Below are 14686 nucleotides of genomic sequence, written 5' to 3' on the forward strand. Positions count from 1 at the left end.
CTATTAATATTAATAATAATAATAATTATTATATATATATATTAATAATAATAATAATATTATTATTATTATTATTTCTTATTAATATTTTTTAATGTTAGTAATATTAGTAATTAATAAGATCATATAATAATAATAATGTTATTAATAATTATATAATAATATTATTATTATATAATGTTATTATAATTAATACTAGTATTATTATTATTATTATTATTATTATTATTATTATTATTATTATTATTATTATTATAGCTTAACAATGATTTTGTATGTGGAGGGCAAAAATTATGACCAGTTTCGATCAGGACTATTTCTAAATTAAGTTCAAACTTCAGAGACTAAAAACATTTTTTTCCAATTTTCATGAAAAGTGTCGGCCTAGTCGACGCTAGTTTTTTTTGTAAAAAAATTAAATAACAAGTTTCACGTCGTTTGTTATTTTTAACGCCGTCCAAAAATAGGGACTAAAAACAATACAATGATTTTGAAAGTGTAAGGACAAAACAGTGACGAAGTTTCGACTATGGACCATTTCCAAATTTAGGTCAAACTTGAGGGACCAAAAACATATTTTTCCCTGTAAAGTCCACTTCTATTTATAAAAATATTTGGTCTTGCTTTATTAGAGGGCCCAAGGTCAGCCTACTTATTTTCCCCCAGGACCCTTCCATCTACTCACTTCTTCCATCCCGTCTTTTTCAAAAAATAGTTCGCCTTCTTTCTCCCCTTCTAAAGCAGAAGTTGTGCTAGGATAGTTGCGAAACCCCCCTTCCACTTAACGGAACTGTCTTTCCTTCATGTAAGTTGAGCTCAAACTTTCGTTTTTCTCCTTTTCCAGCTTTGTGTATTAGTTCTGTCATGGGTTCTTCCTTGGAACTTCATCTTTGTTCTTGTGTTCATGATTCTTTTCAGACCTTTAGTTGCTTCTAGAGCTGTGGTACTCTTTTTGTTAGTGTTTTTTCCCCTTAAGTTTAACTCTCAGTCAAGGTAAGGGAAGTTAGGGCTTTAAAACTTTATTTAAGTGTCTTGCATGTTTTTGGTTTTAAATTGTGCATGAAATGTTGGTTTGATGTTCCTATTTATGTTTTTTTAGCTTTGTTGTTTGGGATTTTAGGTTTTTGCATGTTGAAACCAGTGGAAATCTGTTATTCTAGCTTAAGCGATAATTTTTAGCTTAAGCGAGATCAGTCTAGCTTAAGCTAGAATTGCAGAATTTGACTTTGCTCTCTATTCGAATTTTAGCTTAAGCGAGAATTGTTGCATAATTTTAATTCTTTATTTTAACTTGTGATTAACGAGTTAATGTTAAAAAATATGATATATGAAGTTATGCATGAATGATGTGGCATTTTTTAACCTATACTTGATGTGTTTAGCTTGGGATGATAATTATTCTGAGATAACATGTGGAATGTTGATAGTAAAAGAGTTTCAAGGAAAATTCTTGGTGATTGTGTGGTTAGTGTATGCCATAATATGAGAGATGTCTAGATAAAAAAGGTCTTCTAAACTCTAATAATCGATCACACTCATGTAGAGTAGAGTGATTGTGTGGTGAGAGTGACATGAGATCTTAGTCTCGGAAGGTGTTTGAGACATATTGGGATTAACCTTGTGACTGATTGGGTGATAACCCCTTGTGATTAGACTCTGTAGAGTTTAGAAATCAACGTAGGTACATACTTCCTTAGAATTCTATATCAAGTCCATGATCTGTATATCACGTCAAGAGTCAGTTGGGTGTTTAATTGAGTGAAAACTTTGAGTTAATGTTTCTTTACTCCATGTATGTATGTGTTTCTTGAGTGACGTACTTATGTAACTATACTTACGTATAAATGTTTAAATACACTAGCTTACCCTTCTTTCTTTTTGTGTTTGTTTTCTTGTTGTATTTTTCTTTTTGCAATGATCATCAAATGTTGGTGTGAGCAGATGTGAAGACCTTTGATGATCATCAAGACGATGAAGATGTTGTTGTGTAATTTAGGCTTGTTGGTTATTACTCTTTTGAGTATCTTTCAAAAAATTGGTCTTATGTAATTCCTTGTTCTTTTGAGCAACTTTTTGCCAATCTGATTTATGTTTTAAGAAATGTCTATGATATTGTTCTGTGTCCATGACACTTCTATTTTAAATATATTTTGGGATGACTGTATGATTAAATTCTTATATATTTTCTACTATTTTTGTTCTATCTTTGATTATAATATGTGATATTTTATTTATTAGAATTATTTTATTAATTGAGATGTCATATTAATTACATGTATATAATAATTATAAACATGTTTATCGTCTAAATGAATTAAATTATATTAATAATTATTAAATTAATTATGAACTTTATACTTATGTAATTATTTTATAATTTCTTTTATATACATAAATAAATTATTAACTATAACTATATAATACTTATAAACGATATAATAATTATTAAAATTAAAATTATTTATATTCATATTTAACTATAAACTTATCCTTATTAATTATACCTCAACCCTTACGTTAAAGACACCAACGTTCTCTTTTTAATTTTTAGGTTAAATTATACTTTTAGTTCCCATTTTCGTAGCAAAATTTAAATTTGGTCTCTCAATTATTTTTTATCTCAATCTGGTCCCTATTTTGGGAAATTTGATCCAATCAAGTCCTTTCCGTTAGTGGTGTAGTAACCGTTTTAAATAGGGTGCCACGTGTCAGCTTCTGGATTTTTTGAATTTTTTTTTGAATTTTTTTTATTTTTTATTAATTTTTTAAATTTTTTTTTAAAAATTAAAATTTTGTCACTTGTCAAGCTGACATCGTGCCACGTGGCAGTGACAGTGCCACATGTCACTATTATGGGTTATGGGAGGCGTCATTTTCTGATTCTCAACTTGGTCCCTGTATTTTAATTTTTGTCTCAATTTAGTTCCAATTTTTGTAAAAATTGTGCAATTTTGTCCCTCTCCAAATTGAAACCAAATTTAATTTTTATATAAATATGCACAAATATTTCTATCAAAATTGATATTTCAAGTAAACATTTTTAACAAGATTAAGTTTATTTTAATTTATATTTTACGTTAAACTTTATTTAAAATTGTTTTAAAATTGTTAATAGAAAATAATGCTAATAAAAAATTCATAAATTATATTGATATTTTATTACATTATACTTTAATATTGTTTTTTATTTGAATTTATATTTTAAATAATTATATATTTTTAAAATGTGTAAAATTCAATAATTTCTATACAAATGTTTTAGTTAGTATAAAAGTAACAATTATATAATTTAAGAAAAATTAAATAGTTTATGTAACAATAAAAAATAAATAAGTTTAAAATTTGAAAACAATTTTAAGTGAAATTTAATGTGAAACAAATTTAAAGAAACTTGGTTTTATTGAAAATATATAATAAAAATATCAATTTGAATAAAAAAATCAAATTTAATAAAAATATTTGTATAACATTCTATAATTTTTGTTTCAATTTGGAGGGGACAAAATTGCATAATTTTTACAAAAATTGGGACTAAATTGAGACAAAATAAAATACAGGGACCAAATTGAGAATGAGAAAATGACACCTCCTAAATAGTGACACTTGGCACTGTCACTGCCACGTGACATGATGTCAACTTGACACTTGGCAAAATTTTAATTTTTAAAAAAATTTTAAAAAATTTTAAAAAATAAAAAAATTCAAAAAATCCTGAAGCTGACACGTGACACCCCATTTAACACCTTTACTCCATCACTAACGGAAAAGACTTGATTGGATCAAATTTTCCAAAATAAGAATCAAATTAAGATAAAAAACAATTGAAGGACCAAATTCAAATTTTATTTAGAAAATAAGGACTAAAAATATAATTTAACCTTATTTTTATATCCATCACTCTTTTTAATCATTATATTCACATGGCGGTCAATTCTCAAAGTTGATGAGATTCGTAAATTATGCTAACTGCTTACAATAAATAACATTAATTATGACTTCAAATCATTCGCTGCAAATGCTGTGTTTCGAAAATTACGTATTTAGATATTTTATAAATAAAATATTTAATATATAAATTAGTATTTTTATTATAACAAAAATTTATAATTTTTTATATTAATAATTTTAATAATTATAATTTAAATTTAAATTTATAAAGTATAGATCATATATTTTATATTTTTAAAAATTATTACATATTCTTTAATATATATATATATATATATATATATATATATATATTGTATTTTATTATTTTTTAAATAAAAATATTAGATACGTATTATATCAATATATTATTACATTACACTTATAATATTATATATATTGTACTATATGCCCCATTGGTCAATCGGCCAAAGCCAGTCTTCAGGTCCATCGGACAAGGTTGGAAAAACTCGTATATAAAACAAAGTCATCGGTCGAACGGCCTGGTGTATAAGTTGTATAGGACCATCGGTCAATCGGTTCTACAAAACACCACATCGCATCGTTAAGAAACTATCGGTCGAACGGCCAGGTGAATAAATTGTATAGGTCCATCGGTCAGTCGGTTCTACAAATAAGTCACTGTATCGCCAGAAGCAATCGATTGATCGGTCTCACAATCAAACCACGTTCAGGCCCATCGGTCAATCGGTAACGCACAAACGAGTGACATTATGATCCCCAATGTGACATCGGTCAATCGGCCCCACACGAACAGCTCCTAAACCTAATAAACGACAACCAGTTGATCAACCATCGGGTCGATCGGTCGATCAATCTCTTTAGATTCGCGTAGTCCTTTACATGCGCCAATCGGTCGATCAGCCATACACGAATCGTTCACTTGTTAAAAACATGGCATAACTAACTCAGTCAAGCGGCCATCGGTCGCACGGTCAAACAACCAGTCAATCGGATTAATTAACGTTAAACGAGTCAGTAATCTTGATTAGAGGATCATTGAGCCGTGATTAAGGAACCCTAATCACATGCCCACACCGAAAACTATAAATAGGGCCCAAAGGTAGGTTGGTGAGGATCTTAAATTCGCATTTATTACAGCAGTTACACTGATACACCACACTGATCGGTTCATTACTGACTTAAGCATCGAAGCCCTTTAGACGGGTACTCCGATCGTCATCCCAGCCGATCGAGTAAAGGAGTGGATTTTCTTGAAGAAGTTATCGCTGTAATGAGAAGTGGAGTAAGCTTGAAGAGGTTCTTTAGTAGGCTCTTGATCCCTACCGAAACATATATATATATATATATATATATATATATATATATATATATATATATATATATATTATAAATAATTAAATATATTTATGTGAATATCTTAAAATAACATAATGTTTGTTAATTAGGTCACCGGCGTATTCATTAAAAATCTTTTGGAGATGCATTAATTCGCAAATTATTCCTAATAATGAAATAAATTCTCTCAAACTACTGATCCTATCTTTAACTTAAATTCCTTAACATATTAAAAGTTAAAATTTAATTTTCGACGTAGTTATTTATTGAAAACTAAAACATAATTTGTTTATTTCAAATATATAATTTATGTTTACTTTTTTGCTCATTAGGCACTTGAAACATGAGGTGAGTATACTTTATACAAGAAAATTACTTATACACATGAAATAAATTAGTGGAACAGAGAATTTTTATGCCAGTTAAAAAAATGTTTTCTATGTCAATTTTCAAATTAACATATACAACCGATATGGAAAGATTTTATTTTTGTTTTAGAATTGACATAGAAAATCAAGATTCTATGTCGATTCATTTTCTATATCTATATGTTTTCTTATTTTCTAATGTAAAGAATATGAGCTACTTAAAAGTAAAATTATTTCCTTGGGCTTGCTTTCTAAGGCCATCAAGTTGTACTAAAATTTTGGAAATTTCTTGAATATCCATTAAGTTAGGAAGTCATAAATATATACCTATTCTTGATTTATGTAGACATTTTCAGATATACTAATCGAAAATGTGAAATGTAATGGAAGACATATAACTAATTTCAATTAGAAATACATATCAGATAACCTTCAAATCAAAATTCGTAGATCGGAAATCAGAAGAAGTGAAACAAAGTGATGAAGAGTTTCGACAACAACAACAAAGGATAACAATAAGACCATTGAGGTGAAAACTAAAACCAAGCAAGGAACCAAGCCTATGGAGGGCCCTCAAATAGGAAATACCCTAACCCTAAACACGTATACAAGAGCGAGAGAGTTGTGAGAGCACTAAGGGTCTGTGAGAGCGGCATATGTGAGAAGTACATCAACCACTAGCAAAAGTGAGAGCTACCACCAGGGCGAATGCCAAGTACAATGAGAGGGAGAAGACGAGAACGACAACCAAGTGCCCAAGAAGAAGTGTCGTGCTAGGAGGAGTGCGAGGGTGCAAAAGAATGAAGTGCAACGAGAGAGAAGAAGGAGGAATAGGAAAAATAAAGATTTTATGTGGTTATATAGTTAAAAACTGACATAATATTTGTATTTTAAATTTAAAATAATATGTTTTGACTTCTATGTTGGTTCTATATATAAACAACATAGAAAGTCTTTTACTTTATTATGAAACTAGTACACTTATCCGTGCGTACGCACGAGTTGTATTCTTTTTATTTTGTATATTAAAATAATAAAATAGTGAAAATATTATGTAATGAAATATTATAAAAATCATGTTATGTTGTTGTAAATATTATTATTGAAGTAATTAGAGCTGTCAAAATGGGTTGGAACCCGCGAGCCAACTCGGGTCACCACGGGTTCGGGCCGGGTTAGGTTGAATTTGTTTTACAAATTTTAATATGAGTTAATTTTTGACCCGGCTCACCGGGTTGAACCCGTGGTGAGTCAGTTTGAAATATAATATTAAGTTTGATATATTTTATTTTATTTTTTATTGTCTTTTTGAGTTTTCTCTTACTTTCATGTGTTTTCTTTTTGTTTTTTAAAAAGAAAAACAGTTGGACACAAACTCATTATTTTTTTTTTCGTTTCATTTGTTACCTTCCATTATTGAAGAAAAAAAAATGTAATTCTCTTGTCTCACTTGATCTTGAAATATTTGTTTAATAGTTAGCATATTTTTTATCTCATGAGTTATGTTCATTTTTTATGAATATAGAAGTAAAAGTAATGTACTATGTGTTGTTTCATAACCAGCTACTATTTGTTGCTTGATTATCATAAATTTTCTTTAAAAACTCTCAATTTTTGATTAAATTTTGATAACTTATTTTTGTTTTAAAAAAAACTTTGTTTAGGAATTCTCAATTTGTGATTAGATTGTTATAAATATTGATGAAAATAAAATAATAGATTTATTTTTTAAAGTGATAAAAAGAAACTACAGTTAGTATAGAAGATTTGTGTAGCAACGATCAGAGAAAACATTTATTTATGACTAAGTTTATAAATGAGTTGTTAGTATGTTAATAGCGGTGCTACGTAATTCTCGCTCTTCAATGCATATGTTTTGTCTGGAACTCTTTCTTTATAAATGGGTTTGTGCATACTCCACTTTCAAATAAACTTTTTGTAGAAAGAGAAAATACAAATTTACCCATACTAGCATACACACACTGCTCTCGCGCATGTGTGTACCTATTTTTTAAATATGTGTAATATTACATGAATAGATGATGATAATATAATGTTATTAAGTTAATATATAAAATAAAATTATATTAATTAAAAATAAAGTAAAATATATAATAAAAGATGAGAGAATAATTGTTGATAAATAGAGAAAAAAAATTTGTAAAAGTAATGGCTAATTTTAAAAAATTTAATAAATAATTATATTTTAAAGGGTAAAATTGGTATTTTGAAATGTGGATACAAAAGAGGGAATCATCTTTATATATCGTTATAGATAACAAGATCATTTATAAAACAATAATTAAAGATAACATTTGATTTATAATATTCTCAAATTTCAACGGGACAGGTAGGGTACAAGTAATAGCGCTTCCGTAGCTTAGCCGTTGGATATCATTCCATATCCGTACGGGTCTTTATTATATGCGGACACTACTAGAAAAACTCATATTACCTGCCAATTTTGTTGTGATTTTTTTTTGTAGAAAATACTTATAAATTTTGTTATGAAAAAAATTGCTGAAAATTGCTGCCAATTTTTTTGCAAAATATTTTGTATAAAACACTTTTCACAACAAATTTTGTAGGAAATACTTGCGAATTTTATAATTTTGTAGGAAATAATTACCCATAAAAAAATTACATGCCAATTAAGATTTTTAGAAAAAATAGCAGAAAAGAAATCTTTTCTTGTAATTTTTTTTAACAAATTTGCAAGAAAAATCTCATGTAATATGAGAATTTTTAGTAGTGGGGTACCTAATATTTTTTTAATATCTACGGATAATCGTGGATATTTGCAGGTATTTACAAAAAAATATTAAAATATTTAACAACATATTTTAACCATAAATTTAAATAAAATATAATACATAACATTCATAAATTTTAAACAATTTTTAAATAACCTAATTAAATAGTGTTAAATGACAATTTACAAAGGAAACCCTATTGTATTTTAAAACCAATTGATAAAAAAACAACCCAAAAATCAAGGTGTTAATATTTTAATCATTTTTTAATTTAAGTTAGAATATAGAGGGTAAAAATTAAAAAAATTACCGTACCCATTACCTTTGGATATCCATTTACAATATTCATTTTCTCGGATTTTATCCGTGGATGCTCCACATGTATGAATTTTTTTGACATCCCTAGTCGGGTCGAACATTGATGTGTCTACTAGTTATTCAATTTATACAAGAAAATTCAACTTGTTATAAGCTTCAAATTCCCATTTATAAAGTACATGCTGGTATTTTAAAACTTGCGGGTATTCATGTATGCACGTGAATATTTGACAAAAAAGTAGTCTATAGATTTTTTAAATAAATCTGAATAAAATTAAAAAAAATTATAAAATATAATATAAATTAAATTAAATTAAATTTAACCTAATAAATAAAAATTTAATTTTACTTTTAATTAAATTTAACCTAATAAAATATATATTTTATTTGTAATTTTTTGCAAGTAATTGATATACGTGAATACACGTGATATAATACCTACACCAACCCATTTATGAGCTAATATAAATTATTTATTACCCATTATTCGCGGATATTCATGTTGTAATGTCCAATTATTATCTATTATGAATTTTATCTATGAATATCCGCATACATGGATGATTTTGTAATATGCTAAGTCAAGAGTGTTTGTTGAATATTTTATTTATAGTTGATAAAAAAAGCCATTTTGATGACTTCATTTCTATCCCATTGCTTCTCCATACCATCCCGATAATAAACTCCACGAATGTCAATACCAAAATATACAATGAAATATTAACAGGATAAATCAAAAGAAAAAAACAAATTGAACAATTAAAAATATTTGAGAAAAAAGTAAGAAGATACAAAATATTAATATAAAACATAGAATACACTACTAAAAATTCTCACATTATATGGAATTTTTCTTGCAAATTTATTAAGAAAATTTGCAAAAAAATAAATAAATTTGTCATGCTATTTTTTCTAAGAATTTTAATTGACAGATAATTCTTTCGTGCATAATTATTTCCTACAAAATTATAAAATTCATAAGTATTTTTTACAAAATTTGTTGTGAAAAGTGTTGTATATTTTACAAAAAATCAACAATAATTTTCTGCAATTTTTTTATAACAAAATTTACAAGTATTTCTTAAAAAAATTTTAAAACAAAATTGACATAAAATATGAGTTTTTTAGTAGTGATATATATATATATATATATATATATATATATATATATATATATATATATATATTAAAATGACAAAATATCCATGTTGGTGGGTATCCTCAAATAAACCTTGTAATGGATAGTAAATGAATATCTTAAACGGATATTCGCAAATAATGGATAACGGGTAAAATAGTACTCATTTATTAAATGAATTGGAGTCGGATATCATATTATTCATACTCGCATGTATTTGTTATATGTTAAAAATAAAATATGTTAATTTATTATTTTTCTATGAATACCTAACCTAGCATTAGGGATGACAAAAATACTCGTGCCCGCGGATATTCGCGGATAAAATTCGCAGTGGATAGTTACTACCCACGGGTATTTATTATCTGCGGGTAACGGATATTTTAATACCCGCTTATAAACGTGTCGGGTACGAATATCATACTATCCGTACCTGCGGATACTCGTTATCCTCAAAAAATTAAAATTAAAATTTAATTTATATTTTATTAAGTTAAATTTAATTAAAATTAAAATTAACAGTATATTTTATTATGTCAAATTTAATTATAATTATAATTAAAATTTAATTTAATTTATATTTTATTTTTATAATTTTATATTAAAAAATTTATAAAATAAATATTTTTTTAAATATTTGCAGGTATCGGGTATCCACAGGTACCTGCGGGTTTTAAAAATATCCGCATGTATTTTTTAAGCAGATACCCGATAAATAAACGGACGGATAGCAAGCAAATTTTTTTTTGTGAGTTAGATTGCGTTTAGCACTATCCGTGTCTCGACCCGACCGGTTGTCATTCCTACCTAGCACATTGTGTTGATTGTTGTAATTTTATTTGAATTTTGTTTTATAATTTTAAATTCTGCGGGTATATCTATAAATATCTGTAAGCTTTAAAAAATATACAATTTTTTTTAAATAAATATCGAGAGATAACATACCAGATTTTTTGTTACGGATTAGATAATAGAATGACCCTACCTGTATCCGAACCGACCCAGTCATACACCAAACAGTATAATTTATTTATCATTGATTTCGAAGAATGGGAAAAAGAATTTGAAGCAATCGTGTTAAAGCCTTTTTCTATATTTGGTAGCCCTGATAATTGACAAATTCAAATTAATCATACGATATATTCAACCTACTTTAAAAATTTTGATATGATATTTGAAATGATTTCCGACCATTTTTATTACTATCAGAAAAATAAATTATATAAATAGTGATATAGTTATAGAATACAGAACTATTGATAAGGAATGGCCAGTTGACACTAATTGCACCGCTGCACAGAACTCACTTCTGAAGAGATGGATTTGACAAGCAACCATTACCATTTATAGAAGGAAAATAATGTTTTGAAAAAGATTTGGTTGACAAAATTAACAAAGTTACCAAATAGAGTAACTTTTTTATTTTTTAATGGAAGTTAAGATAATAAAATAATAAAATTTTATGACTTTTTTACTAAAAATAGTTATTTGTGAATTGTCAAAAGAAGCTTTCTCAATGTATCATCTTCCTTTATAGAAATCTTTATAAATAGGTACCTGATTAACCAAGAGTGACCCCAGTTTCGCACTAAATCCTACGTACACTTTTATACTCATGCCATTTTCTTCCTTTCAATAATACCCTTTTCAATTCCCACCACCTATGGGTTACGATCCCTATATTTCATGTCTGCACCTTCAATCCCTTCTCATTTCTTTATTAGTTGTGATTTGTGGTTTTACTATCATCAAAGTCTTCAAAAATCACATAATTCAGAAGCCTAAACTGCCTCCAGGTCCTAAACCCTGGCCTATAGTTGGTAATCTTCCTGAAATGCTTTCAAACAAACCTGTTTTTCAATGGATTCACAACCTCATGCAAGATATGAACACTGAAATTGCATGCATTCGTCTAGGAAATGTCCATGTAATCCCTGTCACATGTCCCTCCATAGCATGTGAGTTTTTGAGAAAGCATGATGCTGAGTTTGCATCAAGACCACTGACAATGGCCACTGATATCATGTCCAGTGGTTATGTGACCATAGCTATTGTACCCTTTGGGGAGCAATGGAAGAAAATGAGGAGAATCTTCGTCAACGACTTGTTCTCCCCTCTCAGGCACCACTCATTCCAACACAAAAGGAACGAAGAAGCTGATAACATCATGTTTTATGTCTACAACAGATGCAACAATGTGAACGGTAAGGGCCTCGTGAATGTGAGGGATGTTACACAACACTATTGCTGCAATGTGACGAGAAAAATGATTTTTAACACAAGGTACTTTGGAAAGGGTAGGGTGGATGGAGGGCCAGGGCCAGAGGAAGTAGAACAAGTGAACGCCATTTTCAAATTGCTTAAACACGTTTATGCATTTTCTGTTTCTGATTATGTGGCGTGGTTGAGGGCTTTTGATTTGGATGGGCACAAGAGGAAGGTGAAGGAAGGAATGAGAAGGATGGAGAAGTATCATGATCCGATGATTGAAGAGAGAATGAAGCAATGGAAGAATGGAGCAAAGAGCGTTGAAGAAGACTTGTTGGATGTTCTCATATCACTCAAAGATCACAATAATAATCCTACTTTGACAACCAAGGAAATCAAGGCGCTTACGATAGTAATATATCACTCCACTCCACTCCTTATTACTATTTTCTAGATTTGCTTTGTTTTTTAATAATATAAACTCATTTTTCAGTTTTCTTTTTTATATATGTCTAAATAATTTATTTTAGAAATAAAGATTTTTTTTGTCTTATTTTTTAATCGGCAAATATTATATAATTATTATCACAAGAATAACGATATTTTGATCTATTTTTAATCTATCATTATGATTATTTTTCAATTATCAATTTTAATTTGTTTAGTAATGTAATACGAAGATCTAAGGGTGATTGAAGTGGTTAATAAAAATGAATTAAAGTATCATTATTCTAAATGTTATTTATTTATTATTTATAGAGAACAAAATAATATTTAATTTGTAAGCATTTATTATGCAGGAACTAATGCTCGGAGGTGCAGACAATCCATCTAATGCAGTTGAATGTACCCTTGCAGAAATGGTAAATCAACCCCATATACTTCAACAAGCTATTGATGAAGTAGACAAGGTTGTAGGTAAGCAAAGAATGGTACAAGAATCAGATATTCCAAATCTCAATTATTTAAAGGCTTGTTTGAGAGAAGCCTTTCGCCTTCATCCTGTGGTACCCTTTAATCCTCCCCATGTCTCAAGCAATGACACAATGGTGGCAAACTATTTTATTCCAAAGGGTAGCCATGTACTGCTAAGCAGACTTGGACTTGGACGAAACCCTAAAGTGTGGAGTGAACCTCACAAGTTCAAACCTGAACGCCATCAAAAGAGTGATGGATCTATGGTTGTTTTGTCAGAACTTGACTTGAAGTTCATATCATTTGGCACAGGAAGAAGAGGTTGTCCTGCAATCATACTTGGGTCCACCATGACTGTGATGTTATTGGCCAGGTTGATCCATGCATTTTCCTGGAGTGCACCCCCCAATTTATCAAGTATCAACACTTTTAAGTCTGATAGTGGTGGTATGCTTGCTGAACCACTTGTTTTAGAAGCCAAACCAAGATTAGCATCAAAGTTGTATTACAATTAAAGGATAAATTACCCTTTTGGTCCCTCTATTTGTCATGAAATTTCATTTTGATCTTCACACAGTTTTTCGTTGTCTCAATTTGGTCCTCATTTTCTTAAAAATGACTCAATTTGGTCATCACCGTTAACTTTGACCAGACGGTGTTAAAGTCAAAGCCACGTGTCAATTTCTGGTTTTTTTGAATTTTTTAATACTTTTTGAGTTTTTTTTTTGAATTTTTTGAATTTTTTTTCTTTTTGAGACGTGTCACTTCATAGTTTTGTCACGTGTCAAAGTGACTCAATTTGGTCCCTATATTTGTTTTTAGTTTCAATTTAATCCCAATTTTTGTAAAAATGAAGCAATATTGTCCTTTCTCAAATTGACACTAAATTTACTTTTTTATAAATTTTATGGTGATATTCTTATTAAAATTAACGTTTTTATTAAATATTTCTATAAATATTTTAAATTAACTTTAAATTCTACACAAAACATTAGACTTTGATTTTGTTTTGAACTTCAAATTTAGTTCCTAAATTTATGTGTGACAAGTTATTTGATTTTTAATTTTTACCAAGTTTGTATAATATGATACACTTGATGCCTTTATATATGATGACAAAATTCTTAATTTTTGAAATTAAGTTTGGGGTTTAACTTTGTTTAATAATAAAACTAAAAAAAAATATTTAAAAATATTTCTATAAATATTTAATAAAAATATCAATTTTATTAAGAATATCATCATAAGTTGTATACAAAGATTAAATTGAGTCTCAATATAAGGAGGAACAATATTGCTTCATTTTTACAAAAATTGGAACTAAATTGAAACTAAAAACAAATATAGGGACCAAATTAAGTCACTTTGACATGTGGCACAACGGTGAAATGACACATGTCAAAAATAAAAAAAATTCAAAAAAAAATTCAAAAAATATTAAAAAAATTCAAAAAAACTAGAAATTGACATGTAACATTGACTTTAACACCGTCTGGTCAAAGTTAAAGGTGATGACCAAGTTGAGTCATTTTTAAGAAAATGATGACCAAATTGAGACAACAAAAAATGTGAGGACCAAAATGAAATTTCATGACAAATAGAGGGACCAAAAGGATAATTTAACCTACAATTAAATAAGTAATAAATAAGTAAATCCATGCATATGAAAGTTGTGTGCTTTACTTTTTTTTTTAGTTGTAATTTAGTTCCAATTTTAAGAGGACAACGTTGATTAATTT

The 14686-nt window shown here is 28.1% G+C and overlaps 1 protein-coding gene across 1 annotated transcript; it reads left to right on the forward strand.

Moving 5' to 3' along the window:
• Positions 1 to 11423: 11423 nt before the first annotated feature.
• On the forward strand, positions 11424 to 13462 carry LOC114188532 (isoleucine N-monooxygenase 1-like). The gene is made up of 2 exons (XM_028077105.1): positions 11424 to 12444; positions 12833 to 13462. Exons 1-2 carry the CDS (start codon positions 11488 to 11490, stop codon positions 13460 to 13462), a joined length of 1587 nt encoding a protein of 528 aa, XP_027932906.1. The 5' UTR covers positions 11424 to 11487.
• Positions 13463 to 14686: the final 1224 nt, after the last annotated feature.

The sequence above is a fragment of the Vigna unguiculata genome, chromosome 6, assembly GCF_004118075.2.
Source record: "Vigna unguiculata cultivar IT97K-499-35 chromosome 6, ASM411807v1, whole genome shotgun sequence".
NCBI classification, from domain to species: domain Eukaryota; kingdom Viridiplantae; phylum Streptophyta; class Magnoliopsida; order Fabales; family Fabaceae; genus Vigna; species Vigna unguiculata.

Bases quoted from the DNA above. Each gene is read 5' to 3' on its own strand.
- LOC114188532 (XM_028077105.1), top strand. From the start codon at position 11,488: ATGGGTTACGATCCCTATATTTCATGTCTGCACCTTCAATCCCTTCTC. The intron at 12,445-12,832 runs GTAATATATCAC...TTTATTATGCAG, and splicing joins AAATCAAGGCGCTTACGATA to GAACTAATGCTCGGAGGTGC.